General features: G+C 38.9%; 1 protein-coding gene across 2 annotated transcripts in view; it reads left to right on the top strand.

Annotated features, from left to right (window-relative positions):
• The window catches only part of LOC145785046 (uncharacterized), a 69,659-nt gene that overhangs the window by 14,049 nt on the left and 39,041 nt on the right, over nucleotides 1-16,569 (top strand). For both annotated transcript variants that reach the window (XM_082596748.1, XM_082596747.1), the window contains exons 15-42: nucleotides 695-823; nucleotides 1,541-1,693; nucleotides 1,951-2,232; nucleotides 2,814-3,000; nucleotides 3,608-3,762; nucleotides 4,275-4,453; nucleotides 4,539-4,683; nucleotides 4,764-4,999; nucleotides 5,313-5,353; nucleotides 5,752-5,906; nucleotides 6,483-6,667; nucleotides 6,941-7,079; nucleotides 7,438-7,669; nucleotides 8,191-8,345; nucleotides 9,008-9,204; nucleotides 9,507-9,642; nucleotides 10,077-10,326; nucleotides 10,854-11,008; nucleotides 11,583-11,764; nucleotides 11,902-12,061; nucleotides 12,430-12,646; nucleotides 12,894-13,048; nucleotides 13,483-13,655; nucleotides 13,800-13,935; nucleotides 14,370-14,619; nucleotides 15,176-15,330; nucleotides 15,904-16,085; nucleotides 16,256-16,415. In XM_082596748.1, the coding sequence (XP_082452874.1) occupies nucleotides 695-823; nucleotides 1,541-1,693; nucleotides 1,951-2,232; nucleotides 2,814-3,000; nucleotides 3,608-3,762; nucleotides 4,275-4,453; nucleotides 4,539-4,683; nucleotides 4,764-4,999; nucleotides 5,313-5,353; nucleotides 5,752-5,906; nucleotides 6,483-6,667; nucleotides 6,941-7,079; nucleotides 7,438-7,669; nucleotides 8,191-8,345; nucleotides 9,008-9,204; nucleotides 9,507-9,642; nucleotides 10,077-10,326; nucleotides 10,854-11,008; nucleotides 11,583-11,764; nucleotides 11,902-12,061; nucleotides 12,430-12,646; nucleotides 12,894-13,048; nucleotides 13,483-13,655; nucleotides 13,800-13,935; nucleotides 14,370-14,619; nucleotides 15,176-15,330; nucleotides 15,904-16,085; nucleotides 16,256-16,415 (4,881 nt within the window). The remainder of the gene's footprint in view (nucleotides 1-694; nucleotides 824-1,540; nucleotides 1,694-1,950; nucleotides 2,233-2,813; nucleotides 3,001-3,607; nucleotides 3,763-4,274; nucleotides 4,454-4,538; nucleotides 4,684-4,763; nucleotides 5,000-5,312; nucleotides 5,354-5,751; nucleotides 5,907-6,482; nucleotides 6,668-6,940; nucleotides 7,080-7,437; nucleotides 7,670-8,190; nucleotides 8,346-9,007; nucleotides 9,205-9,506; nucleotides 9,643-10,076; nucleotides 10,327-10,853; nucleotides 11,009-11,582; nucleotides 11,765-11,901; nucleotides 12,062-12,429; nucleotides 12,647-12,893; nucleotides 13,049-13,482; nucleotides 13,656-13,799; nucleotides 13,936-14,369; nucleotides 14,620-15,175; nucleotides 15,331-15,903; nucleotides 16,086-16,255; nucleotides 16,416-16,569) is intronic.

Genomic DNA, 16,569 nt, shown 5'->3' with positions numbered 1-16,569 from the left:
CTGCTAATTTTTGTCGAAATTTAGTTCTACCAGTATTTAAGCCATTCAAGGGGATGAATGTTCTAACATTTTTGATATGGTCTCAAAAACTTCGTGTTCAAACTCCTGGCTTGTGCTTGTAAAATGAAAATTAATTGGACGAGAAGGCAAAAAAGCCAACCTTCGTATTCACGTTCAAGCAAGTGAAAGCAGAGCCATCTGCCCCTCGGTGGGAGTCGAACTAACAACCTCTGAATTGTCCGTCGAGTGCTCTCACCGTTTGACTGGCTGATAAACTTGTGCATTGAACCAAGAACAGGTTGCCTGGTGCTGAACAGAGTCCTCATGCGAAGATGCTTTTTGTCGCCAATGCTTGAGAGTTTTGTTGCACTTCGTTAAACAAGATTTCAAGGATTACTGCCTTTTTCTGGTTGTCTATTGCACTTTATGCTTGCAAACCACATCGAACTCGGCAATAAAACTGTCTGCCAGTGCCTGTGCTACGTGGATAGCACCACGTACCTGCGTTGAATACAATGCTTCATGTGAATCTAAGGAATACTGCATATCATGAATCATTTTGGGTTTGATTTAAAAAAAAGCATACCATCACCCATTCTTTTGTAAAAGCAATGGCAACTTAACGTTATAAAAATGTTTTTTAAAAAACATTAAGAAATGTTAACGAGTTAGTAATAACAATGTTTCGATTTAGTTCGACAAGTCATGTTCGAATTGTGAGGAAGCCATCTCTATGAATGACAGGAAACTACGTGACATTGAAGAAGAGTTAAAAAGGGGTGATTGTTCGACCGACTCTTCCACGATGGCGAACCAATTCAATGTAAGAAATCCAACTTCGGCGAGTGTCTGTGAAAGTACTTGCGCATCTTGTTCAGTATATAATAGTATGCTAATGCTACCACCAGTCCAGTGTACATTGCTTATTGACTGAGTTTCATTGTTGCAAAAATTGTAAACCTAAAAAGTAAACCCAAGACATGTTTGCCTGGCAAACTTCAACAACATGACTGTGTTACAGACAAGGTCGTTTCATTGACCATTTTTTTATGTCATTTAGTTTTGAGTTTGATATCGTTATCTTGGCTGACTGTTTTTCACGTGGTTGGTTAGTTTGGCCCCAGTCTTAACTTCAGCTCGTTTTTGTTTTTTTTGCTGGAAGGCTGTGCTCCTTTAGCTATTGACGGACTTATTATTCTTCACTCAGCGGCCCAGTCTTGATGAATGCTTTAGCGCGCAATACACTCGTCTTTGGTCATGTTGTGCCGTATTTAAACGCGATACACGTTAGCCACCTCACCCAAGTAGTTAACAGGCTAAAGAAACATGTCAACTTCATTTTCTAACGGATCAGAACATCTCAATTAGCAAAAGCTGCCAGTTTACATTGTTTCAACATCTGATGGTTTTAGTCCGGGAACATCGTGAATCTGGGGTGGTAAAAGGATAGACCCACGGCCTCAGAGGCTTACACGACGACGACGAACATCTGATTACGGCAATTTTCGCTAGCTAAGATAGAGCATTCGCTTTTTCACAGATTGTCGAAGAAGACGTGAAGAACCTGCAGCAAACCATTGATAAGCTGACAAAATCTAGTCGACAGCTACCTTGTGTTAAAGAAAGAAATATGGAGATGGCTGAGAGCGCTCAAATGCCGCTTACCTCCTTATGCAACTACACTGGGAAGGATGTAAGTTGTTGCATATGCTCACACAACCAAAATTTAATCAAGCTTTGGTAGCACACTTTTAGAACACGAGACCCAGGTAGCAAAGCTTGCCCTTTTTACAACGTTGTAACATTGTCAGACGTTAAAACAGTATAACATCCGAAATCTTTGCAAGCTGAGGAGGTATTTTCTTTATTTTTACTTTGGGTTCTTTTTTGTCAATAAGTTTTTATGGTTATGCTAACATGTTCAAGGTGCTTGAATTGATCAAATTCCAGGTGGCAGTTGTGAAAAACGAGGACTGCACTTTGCTCGACAACAAGGACGAAAACTTGTGGCGAGTAAGAACCTTTTCAAGCGACTGCTGTGTGGCGCCAGCTCTGGTGCTGCGGATGTCGCCTTACAGTAAAATCAACGCGGACAGAGCAGACAAACTCATCGTGACATTATGGGAGTTGACAGAGACGTGCAGAAGGCTCACGGTTCAATTCCAACTCTACACTGTTTTGACAAGATTCACCGTCAAATGCCAGTCTATTCTAACGGTGACGATTGAAGATGTAAGTTTGTAATTTTTTAGCCCAAGTTGATGCCTGACTATAGTTGAAACTAGCCCAAGTTGATGCCTGACTAGTTTAAACTAGCCCAAGTTGATGCCTGATAAGTTGAAACTATTACTAATCAGATATCGCCGAATGGAGCAAAACATTCAAAAGTTTTTTTTTTACAAAGTCATGTTTTGTTTGTGTTAGTGATGCAAACCAATTTTATTCACTTTAGAATGTAGACTTAGGTGAGTATTATACTATCTATCTATCTAACCTTATCATCTAAGCATATCGGTGTTAGCCATCGTTGTTATACGTTGTTGTATAAATCATACTATGTATAAACATCCTGAACTTCTTTTTGATGTGCCACCTCCAGAAAAGCGAATGTCGAGAACGTACATGGACTAACAGCGCATTGACTGCATTTGCCACCGTTTTTCTGATGATGTTTTAACTAAGTCTAATACTATAGTGAAAAGTTATTAAAATTATCCATAATGACGTCATTATTACGTCATATGGCGTGATGTTTGTTGACCCTTTTGTTTACTACTTTGTTTATGTAATTAAATGTTTGTTTTTTGTTTTAGTACAAAAAGATGTCACCTTCTGACAAAGCGAGTATCCTCATCCAACTGAATGAAGACATGTCTCGTCTCAACGAATTCGCTGCGGACGCAACGGACGACGACGATTTGAAGAAAATCCAAGAATGCAACGACAGTTATCAACAATGCACGCTGCATGTCTCTGAACTATCTTCGCTCTTCGATAAAGGTAAGTCCACAATTGTCAATACCAAGAAGAACCGATGCTGCCACTTATGTCTAATTTTGTCATGATTTTCGCCGTGTCAACCATACGCCTGGTAGTTGAACATTAACGATGCGGAGAGGAAAGCAAAAAAAAACAATTTTCGTGATCACTTTTAAGCATGTTATTGACAGTCATGCCGAGACACAGCCGCATGCCCTCTAAGGGCGCAACTGTTGTCCTTTGAACGTCTATGTTATGTTTTCACCATTCTGCCACCCAACAAACTTTTACCATGAACAGTGAAACTCATACAAAGTCACAGAAGCATCGGTAGCTATATACTACAAACTACAAAGTTTGTAGTATATTATACTACAAACTTACACGATACGGAGGTCGTTTCATTGCATTTTTATCCTGGGTAATCGGAGATTGTAACCACGTGACGCTAAACGCGATTGATATTCCTAAACAGGTCGCTTCTATGAAACTGAGAAACGGATCAGTGGACTCGAGTTGTGTGAAAATATTTTTACGCAATTCTTTCGAAACGTTTTCTTCAAGATAACCATCCAACCGATTTCAACCTAATGATAACCTGAAAACTTTTTTAACATTATGTCCGCAGACAACAAGCATGAAGAGAAGTGCCACACGTACATATCCCAACTCAATGTGTTCCTGAGACGACTGAGTGACTTGCAGAAGTTTGTTGTCATTCGGTTGCTCACAACATTGCCAGAGGAGAGGAGCGAAGTTGAGGTTGTCATAGATGACCACAAGGTATTCCTTGAATGGCATAGTAACTTTAATTCTTATTGCGTTAGGAAGGTATAACCACAATATGCTCAGCGAAGATTGAAAAGTGATTTTACGACCGAAATAGTTTGCTGTGGGAATGCTTTGTTGTATCTTATGCACCAAAGGATGCATTTGAGATTATTGTTAAGGTTGCTGTTAAGCAAATGTATTTCACGTAGTTCTAACTTCTAATGTGCTATTACTGAAATAATTCTATGTCTAACGACCTATTTATAGCCCATTTAAGATGATCCTAGATCAAATCTTTCACAAATAAGAGGAATGAAAAATTTTTATTTTGCATTTCATCGTTAGATTAACAACATAAAAACCAGTGTTTGTTGGCACAGTGTTTTGTTAAATAAACAATACACTTCGTCTTTCGAAGACTCGACTTCCGTTCAACCCCAACGACTATTCCAATAATTTATTGTGTGTTGTGTTTGTGCAATACAAGTCTTGTAGACATATTTCAATGTCATTTTTACATCAAGTCCTCTGTGGATGAACTGGGAAGATGTGAGCCTTACTACAACCAAGTATGCTCCGAGTCCCGCGCTGTGGTGGAGGAGGATCCTGACTTTCCAGCCAGCGAGCAGCTCTGCTCCCAACTCAACGTGGTGGTCTCAAGATGGAAGAGCACTTGGAACATGACACACATGTACTTTGGCAAGTAAGTTTCTTAAAAGCTCGTACCTCTGTGATCAGTAACTATCTCCGTTTAAAATGTCATCCATTGATGTTTTGTTAACTTTAAGGTTGAAGATGGTTGATATCATGTTGGGTCAAATAGACGATGTAGAAAGAACGATATCTGATGCGGAAGAAAAACTCTCCTCCACGGATGTAGATTACAGTGATGGTGATCTGGACAAGGTTCTGGAGCAGAAGACATTCATTCAGGTGACTAGTCTCTTTACGAGCGTTTAAAAATGATTTGTTTTGGACTGCAGCATGGAGTCAATTGTATTGATTTTTGGCAGAACTTACAAATTGTCGTCAATTCCAAAACACCAGTGGCTGAGGAACTGAAGGAAAACAATGTGAAGTTGTCTGAAATTTCTACACAAGTTGAATACCCAATTTCTGTCGACTCCTCCATCCAAACGAAAGATGAAGATGTTCATCGCTCTTTAGAGTCTCTGGACTCCACGTACTCCAACAAAGTAGATAAAACTGCAACTCGTTTGCAAAAGTGCCAGAAAGCTGTTTCCGACAGGTAAATTTAAGAAATTATTTTTATTGCTGTGTCAGTTTCCCACAAATAGACGAAGGTTCAGCTACAAGCGGCTTAGAAATAAACAAAAATTGCAAATCGTCGTGATTTTGAACCATGACTGGTGTCATTTTCCTGCCAGCTCAAATGAGACAATGGCTATTGCTGGTTTTTATTTTATTTTTTATTGGTATTGTTTTTCCTACTAGCAGTATACTATACAAGCCACGGTGCGGGCTCCATATCCAACTCACAAAATCCGTTGTTTTTGCTGCTAGTTATGTCTGATTTGTGTAATCAACCGCCTCTTTTGCAGGTTGGGGGTGCTAACTGACATTCTTCCTGAAGCCGAGAAAGGTATGCAACAATATATTATTTAAGGTTTATCTTATTGTAAGGGTCTGTTCAATTGTAATATAGAAATCGACGACAAACCTCATGTTTAGCATTTTATGGGTTTATGAAGCAAGCCAAGAAATGGCGTCATATGATATTTCAAAAATATGTAATCAAAGGTCATGAAGAAGCTCAAAATGTAATTCCTGTTATGAAGTTGTTCACTCATTGTTGTTTAGATGCTCGTGGATAAATTAATATATTCTGCGATGGGAGATCGTATGAGTAAAGAAAATCTTCCCATCACTGTCTGTAGTTACCATGAGTGTCTTTGGCTACCACAATAACATATGATTACCATGAATATATATATGTTTACCATGAGTGTCTATGGTTACCACTAGTCTCATTCCTTGCAGCTGCCGCAGAGGAAAAAGCTTGCCAAGATTTCTTGCGTAAAGTCAACGGTTTGCAAAAGACAATCGATGCCATCGACTCCCAGCAAGCCAATCTTCTCTCCACTCCACTGCCAGACGACGCGTCAGCCATTCAACGCAGCTTGGACGATCAGCAGGTACGTTGATTACGTCAATGTTAGGACTGGAAATGTTTTCAGGAGTGTAGACTTGGCAGCTCTTGTATATTTGCAAAGAATCTGTTTACCTGGAGAGCTGGAGTGACGCTTGTTTATAATGTTTATGTGGCCAATGTAAGATAGTGAACACCTCAAGTCAATTTGCCGTGAAATAGACAGATAAACAAAAAGCCCAAGGCGACTGCAGGAAATCGCCTTTAAAACTGTCAAACAATATTTCACTTACTACATATTAAAGTTTATAATATGCAATTATGCATTATGGTATCACAACCTGTACCTATCATCCACTTTTTAAACGCTCCAGTCGCTTTGTTAAACTGCCTTTAATCATGAAAGACTGACGACTAAATGATCACGCCTAATATGGATGTGCCCTTGGATGAACCATGCAGACAGCAAATCAACCTTTTTTTACATTGATTCAACATGTATGTAAAGGATTCAACGATTAATGTTAGAGACGGTTGATTTGCTGTCTGGGAGAAGACTTCAGCATACTCAGGCAGCCTTAATTGGACAAGTTTTGTGCATAGTTTGCTTTTGCTTTTCTAGAACGTCGTGTACGAGATAGAGCTTTTAAAACCAGAATACGATAAAGTACAAACGGAAATTGTCGACTTTATCAACAATGAAGCGAAAGGGAAGGCTAAGAGTTTGGTTCAACTGCGCGACGAACTTCATACCCTGCAAAAATCATGGTCTAAAGTCTGGCTGGTAACCCACGTTCACGTTGAAAAGTAAGTACAACCTAGTTACAGTCTTTTTGAAGCTAGCAAGAGTTGCAGTTTTACATGGTTTCAACGTCTCTGTTTTTTGTGTCGGTTTTAACGTCTTGATTTGACGTTTCTGTCTCGTCTTCAAACGTTAAAATGATGTAAAAAGAACCACTTTTGTTACCTTGGTTAGCTCGTGCGTAATCGCATACTGCTGCCTTGATTTCTTTTTGAACTGATTGAACAAACCTTGAGTGAATTGAAATGATATTCAAGCAACTTCCATATTTTCCTCAGGTTGAAGGGTATCCTCCACATAGTCCGTGGATACCAGCAGGTCAAAGCCACAGTGGATGACGTTGAAGATGTTGTCAAGCAATGCGATGAAGTCCAACCCAACCTCGCTGAGTTGCGTGCAAGGAACGAACAGATCGAGGTCTTTTATTTGTAGATTGATGTCACATTGAATATTTTTCAAGTGCTATTATTACATTCGAAAGAGTCCTGGTTCGATACCGCTCAAGAGCAAGCGGCTGTGCCTTTGCCAGGACATTCTAAAACATGCCTGAAGGTGGACACGAAGATTGGCTTCCTTGCTTTCCTGTCCAATCAATCTGAATCTTTAACCACTGAGCGCAAGCCTGGATACGACAAAAAAAACATTTTTTTACAGAAAATCTACCAACATTACAGTAATTGTAGTACAATCAACTAAAACTTAAGAAAATTGAAAATAAACTGTATGTTCTCCTTCAAAGATTTCGATTGTCATTAAAATATTTCTAATCTTCCAGGGATTAATCAAGATCTGCCCATCAGTTGATGAAAACATGGAGGTTTTGAAGTCAAACGTCTCCTCCACCCAGGAAGTGGTCTCGCAAATTCCGGAGGATGTTGACGTTTGTGATGAAGTGAGCCAGTACCACGTCAAGGTGGTGGATCTTCATCAGAGGTGGAAAGATCTGAAAGAACGCCTGCAACAGCTCTCCATCGATTTGAGCACCAAACTGTCAGATCTCGAAAAAGGTTCTTGTGATCTTTGTCCTTAGAATATATTCTTCATGGAATCATCCAGTGATTTTTAAGTTGTTGTGAAGCTGAAATGTTGCCATTGTCGCACTTTTTGTGCAGTCCGAATCTCACCCAACCAGCAAAAGTTTTATTTTTTTAGTTCGTTTCAACATCTAGCGATGTTAGAAAGATACAAAGCAGTAACGTTTGTGGAATTAGCTACCACTTCATGGAATACTCATCACATTTTCCTAAAATATCGTTTACTCATCATTGTACTGTATAGCACGAGCAAACATTCTCCGTCCTGGTTAGTTTCAGACTTTCCCTAGGCTAGTGCTTTCCAAGTAAAACAATACCCAGACAGCAAATCAGTCGTTTGTTGCATTGATTCAACGTAGCCTGCAAATGTTGAATCAATGTAAAAAACGATTGACTTGCTGTCTGGGAAGTAACCTTTTTCTTGTGGTCATGGATCAACTCGTTAGTGAGTATCATAATGGTTTTACAAACAATTTTTTTTCTGTTACTTTCAGCCGAAAACTTGAAGAGCCAGTTATCTGACGTCATGAGGAAAGTTAAGGAGTTCAACAAGGAGATGGATTCGGTCCTGGATAGTCAGAAGATTCAAATCTCGATGCCTCATTCTCTGGATGCGGCAGCTTTAGATAAAAGCATCGCTCGACAATACGTTAGTTTGCATTTTCTTAACGTAACTTCGAAAACGTTCTTTGTATTAGGAAGTCGGATTGACAAAATGCCAAATAAGTTCAGATTATCATTTACAAGAATATACTGGAAACTATAGTTTATGTTTAATTGTTTATATTATAGTACACATATACTTTAATATATACGCACCGAGATGTGAGGATTTGTAAAGTCATTAAATCCCCGATCGAACGAAAATGGAAGACATCATACTGGAGTTTTACCCTTGTTTTGGGACATTATTGAACGGAATAAGGCTGCAATTAACAACGGTTCATTGTCTTGAGACCTGGCAGAGTGGTTAAGAACGGCATACTGGACAACATAGTACAATCTCGACGGAGGTTCGATTCCCACTCGTCGGAGACGTCCAAAATTCCCATCAAAGTTATAAGTTCGATTCCCGCTCAACACATTGATATTTACCTCTGATGATCCCAAACAAGGGTGAAGCGCGAGTATGGCGTCTTCCATTTTTGTTCGATCCGGACCTTAATGAAAAAAAAAAAATACTGTGCTTTAAAGTAGATGGTTGTTGATCTGTTTTGTCCGACGTCCAGGCGGTTAATATTGATGTTCACCTTATCAATGTTTGCATCATACAACGACCAACAACGTTAAAACAACAATGATTGTTTGCAGGAGGTTACTGAAGACTTGCACTTGCTGACTGGTCAATACTACGCCATCTGTGCCGATTGCTCCGACAACTTGAGCACCACGCAAACCGATGGCTTACCGACAGACGACGACTTGGTCACCCAACTATTCGATGAGCACCAGCTTATGGTGTCCAACTGGGAGAATGCCAACCAGACAGTGGATGTTTTCTACACTAAGTAAGATCTCTTAAGACACTTATGTTGTATATTTCTTAACTTATTTTAACGTTATTTTGTGACGTTGTAGACCTGTTTTCGAGTATGCCGATAAAAACCTGAATGATACGGTGAAGTGGCTAATGGCACTTTGTAGTCTCAGCACATTAGTTACGGTACCCCAGGCTTAGAACGTACTTAAAAATAACAATCACTGCTATGTGCAATGGCATACTATCACTGAGTGGGCATGTTCCCAATGTCAGCGGACTTGTGTTTTTTTTTACATTGCAAGCTTCTTTATCGCATTGTTTCGTCATAAGGTTGAATGACTTGAAACTGGCCGTTGAGAAGCTTAAGGCATTGGAGGAAGTGGTCGAACATAATGAGAACATCCTTTCCAAGCACGCTCAAGCTACCAACCTGGCTTTGCTCATGCAACAAAGAGAAGATGTATTGGTATGCTACGTTTTTAAAGTTATTTTCTGAAGCAAAGATTTATAGACATTTTTAACTTTTCTGGATCCACCCTGCATGCTGTCAATAACGTAAAATTGTGTTAAAAATCCAAAGTTTTACGAAGTCAAATTTGCAAATTCACTGCTAATGCAAGTTGGTGCCCTGTGTTGTAATAAAACAAATAGCCTACCGTACTGGTGAAAATAAATATCCAGCTGTTTATCAAGAAATGAATTTGATATTAAGCTTACGCCGCACAAGTGTTTAATCAAGTAAAAACGTAATTATCGTGTTGAAGAAGTACCCAACGTCATTGAACGTTGAGTAAATGTAATAACGGATTTTTCCAGCTGGGTAACACTTGCATAGGGAGATCTCCAAATGAAATCAACTTCATTTAGCGTACATATTATTTTATTAACTTTCTTTTGCAGAAACTATCGAAGCAAATCCCAGAGAACAATTCCATCGCTGTGGAAGCCAACACAGCCGTGGATACTTTAATGAATACGAGAGACAAGATCAGGAGCTTAGAATCTCTGGATAAGGAGTCAGGGAAGTCGATAGAGATCTCCCATTGCAAGGAGAAGGTTGACTCACTGACTGATAGCTGGGAGAGTGAGAAGAAGGAAATCGCTCGCCAGTTGGCTTTGTTGGAAGATGCAATTAACCAAGGAGAAAACGGTGAGGTGTTCGTTTCTTCATGTTTACGCGCTACTCAGGAAACAAATCAGTCTATTTTACATTCTGCAGACTTTGAATCAATGTAAAAATGAACTGATTTGCTGGCTAGGTAGTCACGAAGTCCAGTCGTTGTTACCAGCTTGCCTCAGTAGTCAAGGGTCATCAAAACATCATATCTTGCTATTTGAACTTGTGATTCCTGAATGGCTAAGTTGATTTCTCAACTACAGGCATTTGAAAGAGATCAATTTATCTTTAAACCTAACAAACACACTCCCTACCGTTGGTATTGGACTGTTGGTTGATGTCTAATAGCAATGCTATGTTCGAGATATTTGTAACTTTTGGTCAACTAACTTTGTCGATATTGTGAAATATCTTCATACGCACTTAGCTTCTTTTTCATACTTGCATGTATTTTCCATGAACATTTGAAAGATTAAATAAACATTGCTGTTGTTTTTTAAAGGTCAGTTACTTTCTTTATTTCAACTACCGTTTAATAAAACTAGAACTTTGTCTTTCAGAAGCAAAATGTAACGACACCATTATGTCGCTGCTGCAAGACGTCGAGAACCTTCGAGCTGACATCAGCAAGCTTGAGAGTGGGCAGTCTGTGCGATCTGGCGTTTTGCTGCCCACAGATGAAGCGGCCATTTCACAAATCATCGGACAACAACAGGTTTGTAGCCTTCCCACTAACCACAAGGATCTGATTCATTCGGGCGATCAGAATTTGTGATCGCTTTTTATTAACGTATCCCCTTTACTCTTATTGTATTTGAAGTGATGGAAGTGAGTTTTAACGTTATTAATGAAATGTTATTGAAATATCTCAAAGCTTTTTTGGATACCGAGAACAGAACTCGCATTACCTGCAGATGTCTAGCATGTAGTTGTGTGTTGTAGATGCGGTACAGTTTGGCATTCTGTTCATTTAGGCACCACATCAGCTTCTGTCACCAATCCTCAAACTTAATTATGAAAATGTATTTTCCTTTAACAATGAAAGCTGTATTAAAGACAATTAAATGAAACTATTTTCATGATTTTAAGTGGTGTTCTGTATTTGAATTACTGTAATCCTAGGGATGCCCTGAATTTTTTTTATTGTGAAAAGTATTTTCTTTGAGAAGTTTTTCAAGGCTTGTTAACCAAAGTCGATTTTATCAACTAATTTAACTGTGAAGGCGCAATACACTATAATTTTCCGTTTTTGAATCGTTATCGTCGTAAATACTCCTCTTCATCAAAAGAGCATTTCTGACCAACTGGAAGGAGAGATGAAAGGAAGATACGACGACATCTTCTCCCGATCTCAAGCTATCCTCCAGAGTGATGTTGCTTTGCCTTCCATCTCTATCCTCCACTCCAACTTCACTAAACTCTGCTTAGAATGGGAAAAGCTCAACGTTGTCGTCGTTGGCTACATGAGAAAGTGAGTGCATGGTCTAAGATATATCACAAAAGAAATATCATGTGTAATTAATAATCACATTTATCTTTTTTAACTTCAATATAATCATATAAATGCCGTTTGCACGCGAAAAACGCCTTCTGTTTATGACTGTTCAGACTTTTGTTGGTGCAAGAGTTCTTGAGATGCTACACAATGGCTCAAGCAAAGTTGAAGGCTTACCAAGTTGAAGTGCAAAGAGTCAACACCTTCCTTTCCCAAGCTGCATCCGGCTACCACGACATTGCAGAGATCATTGAGGCTAAGCACACAATCCAGGTAACTGCTTCTGCTCAACACTAAACTGGCGAGTATATACGAAATACTAGATTTTGAATGGTCATTATTTGCCATTGTATTATCATGGGATGGATGAAAGTGAAACGCTTGTGAAAGAAATTGTAAGGAAACATGAACATAAAATAGTACAATTTCAACAATTTTACATAACTTTACATTTAGTTTACTGATTTGAGCTGTTGCTCTGGCTTGCCCTCGCTCACACTGTCTGCGTTGTATGGCTCTGAGAGCGACGTATATATCTGCAATTAATACAACGCTATATAAAACACATTACAATATTATTACATCAACAATTTTACCTCTCTTTTTCTTCAAATCAACCATCTGTCTGCATTCTCTTCCAGAACTTGGAAGATCAGATTGAAGAGGACGAGAGAAAAGTAACGGATGTCAAGCAAGCTTTAGAGAAGTGCTGTAGTCTTCCCAACGCATCGGACGACCAAGATATACCAGGGTTTGTTGAGAAGACAACAGTCCTTGAGCAAGATTGGAACAACTTGAAGAATGCTTTGGATGACATCTCCATCCAGCTAGCCGATGAGTTGATATTATCCGAAAAACGTAAATCCTGTCAAATTTCAAATCAATGTTCATACAGTTTCAGCGAGCTAATTTATCATCACAAAGGAACTAACAAACTCAATTCGATATCAGCTAGTCACTGCGTGATTGAAGAAAGAATATTTAATTGATGAGTTCTTCTAATTTCTCTCCATCTATCCATGCTTTTACTTTTGTTTTTTGCAATATAGCCCAGTAGGAAATCCCAATCTGCATCACTTTATACTATAGCAATGTTGGCGTATAGGTGATGCTGAGAACCAGAAATCCGAAGACATTCATTCCCGTTTGATCAACCTCCAAAAGGACCTGGATGACATAAGGAACGTGATCCAGGCGAGGATTTGTGTCAGTCTTCCTCCAGAGTCCGAGAGCATTAAAACTGCCATCAAGCAGGAGGAAGTAAGATGTCACATTGTGAAACGTTTGATGTAAACTTGTTTTCTATAAGAATCTATATCGTAGTAATTATTGTGGAAGCATGGGCCTCAAGGGGTAGTCACACGCCTCACAAGGGGGTCAATTGACTTCATTGAATTAACAATCGGCAGAAAGTAGTTCGCTTGTGAACACAATCTTGGCCAGCAAATTTTTTTTTTTTTGCACTGATTCAATATCTGCAGAAGTTGAATCAATGGCATAGCGGATGTATTTGTCGGCTGAGTTTGAGCTTAATTATTGAAACCCGAGGCATTTTGGTTTAGAATAGTCTAGTCCCTTTTCATTGCATAACGGTCAAGTTGTATGACCGTGTTGTCCGCCATACTCTGTGTAAATTATTATTTTTCTTGACTGCAAACGTGACGTCATCACTATATGTCATGTGATTCACCCAGGAAATGGGCGAGAGATTGAAGTCGTTGAAGCATGACGGAGAGTCGCTCCACTCGACATGCGATGATCTGAAAAGCACCGACTCTCCGGCTGTTAAACAACTTGAAGCTAAATTTGTTCAGTTCTTTGAAAACTGGTCGGTTGTCTACAGGCTTCACGAAGAATGCATGAGGAAGTAAGCTATCTTTAAAAATTACCCCTTACAGTAAGATGTTTGCTTTGATAGTGGTCAGTGCACTTATGGGCATGTTCCCAATGTCGGCGGACTTGTGTTTTTTTTTACTTTGCAAATTTCTTCATCGCATTGTTTCGTCATAAGGTTGAATGACTTGAAACTGGCCGTTGAGAAGCTTAAGGCATTGGAGGAAGTGGTCGAACATAATGAGAACATCCTTTCCAAGCACGCTCAAGCTACCAACCTGGCTTTGCTCATGCAACAAAGAGAAGATGTATTGGTACGCCACATTTTTAAAGTTATTTTCTGAAGCAAAGATTTATAGACATTCTTAACTTTTCTGGATCCACCCTGCATGCTGTCAATAACGTAAAATTGTGTTAAAAATCCAAAGTTTTACGAAGTCAAATTTGCAAATTCACTGCTAATGCAAGTTGGTGCCCTGTGTTGTAATAAAACAAATAGCCTACCGTACTGGTGAAAATAAATATCCAGCTGTTTATCAAGAAATGAATTTGATTCTAAGCTTACGCCGCACAAGTGTTTAATCAAGTAAAAACGTAATTATCGTGTTGAAGAAGTACCCAACGTCATTGAACGTTGAGTAAATGTAATAACGGATTTTCCCAGCTGGGTAACACTTGCATAGGGAGATCTCCAAATGAAATCAACTTCATTTAGCTTACATATTATTTTATTAACTTTCTTTTGCAGAAACTATCGAAGCAAATCCCAGAGAACAATTCCATCGCTGTGGAAGCCAACACAGCTGTGGATAATTTAATGAATACGAGAGACAAGATCAGGAGCTTGGAGAGTCTGGATGAGGAGTCAAGGAAGTCGATAGAGATCTCCCATTGCAAGGAGAAGGTTGACTCACTAACTGATAGCTGGGAGAGTGAGAAGAAGGAAATCGCTCGCCAGTTGGCTTTGTTGGAAGATGCAATTAACCAAGGAGAAAACGGTGAGGTGTTCGTTTCTTCATGTTTATACGCTACTCGGGCAACAAATCAATCTATTTTACATTCCGCAGACTTTGAATCAATGTAAAAATGAACTGATTTGCTGGCTAGGTAGTCACGAAGTCCAGTCGTTGTTACCAGCTTGCCTTAGTAGTCAAAGGTCATTGAAACATCATATCTTGCCTTTTGGACTTGTGATTCCTGAATTGCCAAGTTGATTTCTCAACTACAGGCATTTGAAAGAGATCAATTTATCTTTAAACCTAACAAACTTACTCCCTACCGTTGGTGGTGGTTGATGTCTAGTAGTAATGCTATTTTCGAGATATTTTGTAACTTTTGGTCCACTAAATTTTCTCAACATTGTCAAATTTTTCAAAGCTATTATGGCTGAAAATTGTGAAATATCTTCATACGCACTTACCTTCTTTTTCATACAATGCATGTATTTTCCATGAACATTTGAAAGATTAAATAAACATTGCTGTTGTTTTTTAAAGGTCAGTTACTTTCTTAAATTCATCTACCGTTTAATTAAACTGAAACTTTGTCTTTCAGAAGCAAAATATAACGACACCATTATGTCGCTGCTGCAAGACGTGGAGAACCTTCGAGCTGACATCAGCAAGCTTGAGAGTGGGCAGTCTGTGCGATCTGGCGTTTTGCTGCCCACAGATGAAGCGGCCATTTCACAAATCATCGGACAACAACAGGTTTGTAGCCTTCCCACTAACCACAAGGATCTGATTCATTCGGGCGATCAAAACTATTGATCGCTTTTTATTAACGTATCCCATTTACTCTTATTGCGCTTGAAGTGATGGAAGTGAGTTTTAACGTTATTAATAAAATGTTATTGAAATATCTCAAAGCTTTTTTTGATACTGAGAACAGAACTCGCATAACCTGCAGATGTCTAGCATGTAGTTGTGTGTTGTAGATGCGTTACAGTTTAGCCAACTGTTCATCTAGGCACCACATCAGCTTCTGTCACCAATCCTTAATCTTAATTATGAAAATGTATTTTCCTTTAACAATGAAAGCTGTATTAAAGACAATTAAATGAAACTATTTTCATGATTTTAAGTGGTGTTCTGTATTTGAATTACTGTAATCCTAGGGATGCCATGTATTTGTTTATTGTGAAAAGTATTTTCTTTGAGAAGTTTTTCAAGGCTTGTTAACCAAAGTCGATTTTATCAACTAATTTAACTGTAAAGTCGCAATACACCATAGTTTGCCATTTTTGAATCTTTATCGTCGTAAATACTCCTTTTCATCAAAAGAGCATTTCTGACCAACTGGAAGGAGAGATGAAAGAAAGATACGACGACATCTTCTCCCGATCTCAAGCTATCCTCCAGAGTGATGTTGCTTTGCCTTCCATCTCTATCCTCCACTCCAACTTCACTAAACTCTGCTTGGAATGGGAAAAGCTCAACGTTGTCGTCGTTGGCTACATGAGAAAGTGAGTGCATGGTCTAAGATATATCACAAAAGAAATATCATGTGTACAACTGTACATACTATATTCCATATCAATTAATAATCACATATATCTTTTTTAATTTCAATTATAATCATATACTGTAAATGTCATTTGCATACGAAAAACACCTTCTGTTTATGAATGTTCAGACTTTTGTTGGTGCAAGAGTTCTTGAGATGCTACACAATGGCTCAAGCAAAGTTGAAAGCTTACCAAGTTGAAGTGCAAAGAGTCAACACCTTCCTCTCCCAAGCTGCATCCGGCTACCACGACACTGCAGAGATCATTGAGGCTAAGCACACAATCCAGGTAACTGCTTCTGCTCAACACTAAACTGGCGAGTATATACGAAATACTAGATTTTGAATGGTCATTATTTGCCATTGTATTATCATGGGATGGATGAAAGTGAAACGCTTGTGAAAGAAATTGTAAGGAAACATGAGGATAAAATGGTACCATT

The sequence above is a fragment of the Aplidium turbinatum genome, chromosome 16 (genome assembly GCF_918807975.1).
Source record: "Aplidium turbinatum chromosome 16, kaAplTurb1.1, whole genome shotgun sequence".
Taxonomy (NCBI): domain Eukaryota; kingdom Metazoa; phylum Chordata; class Ascidiacea; order Aplousobranchia; family Polyclinidae; genus Aplidium; species Aplidium turbinatum.
Note: the sequence above shows the minus strand (reverse complement) of the source record. Positions and strands in the feature narration are given on the sequence as shown.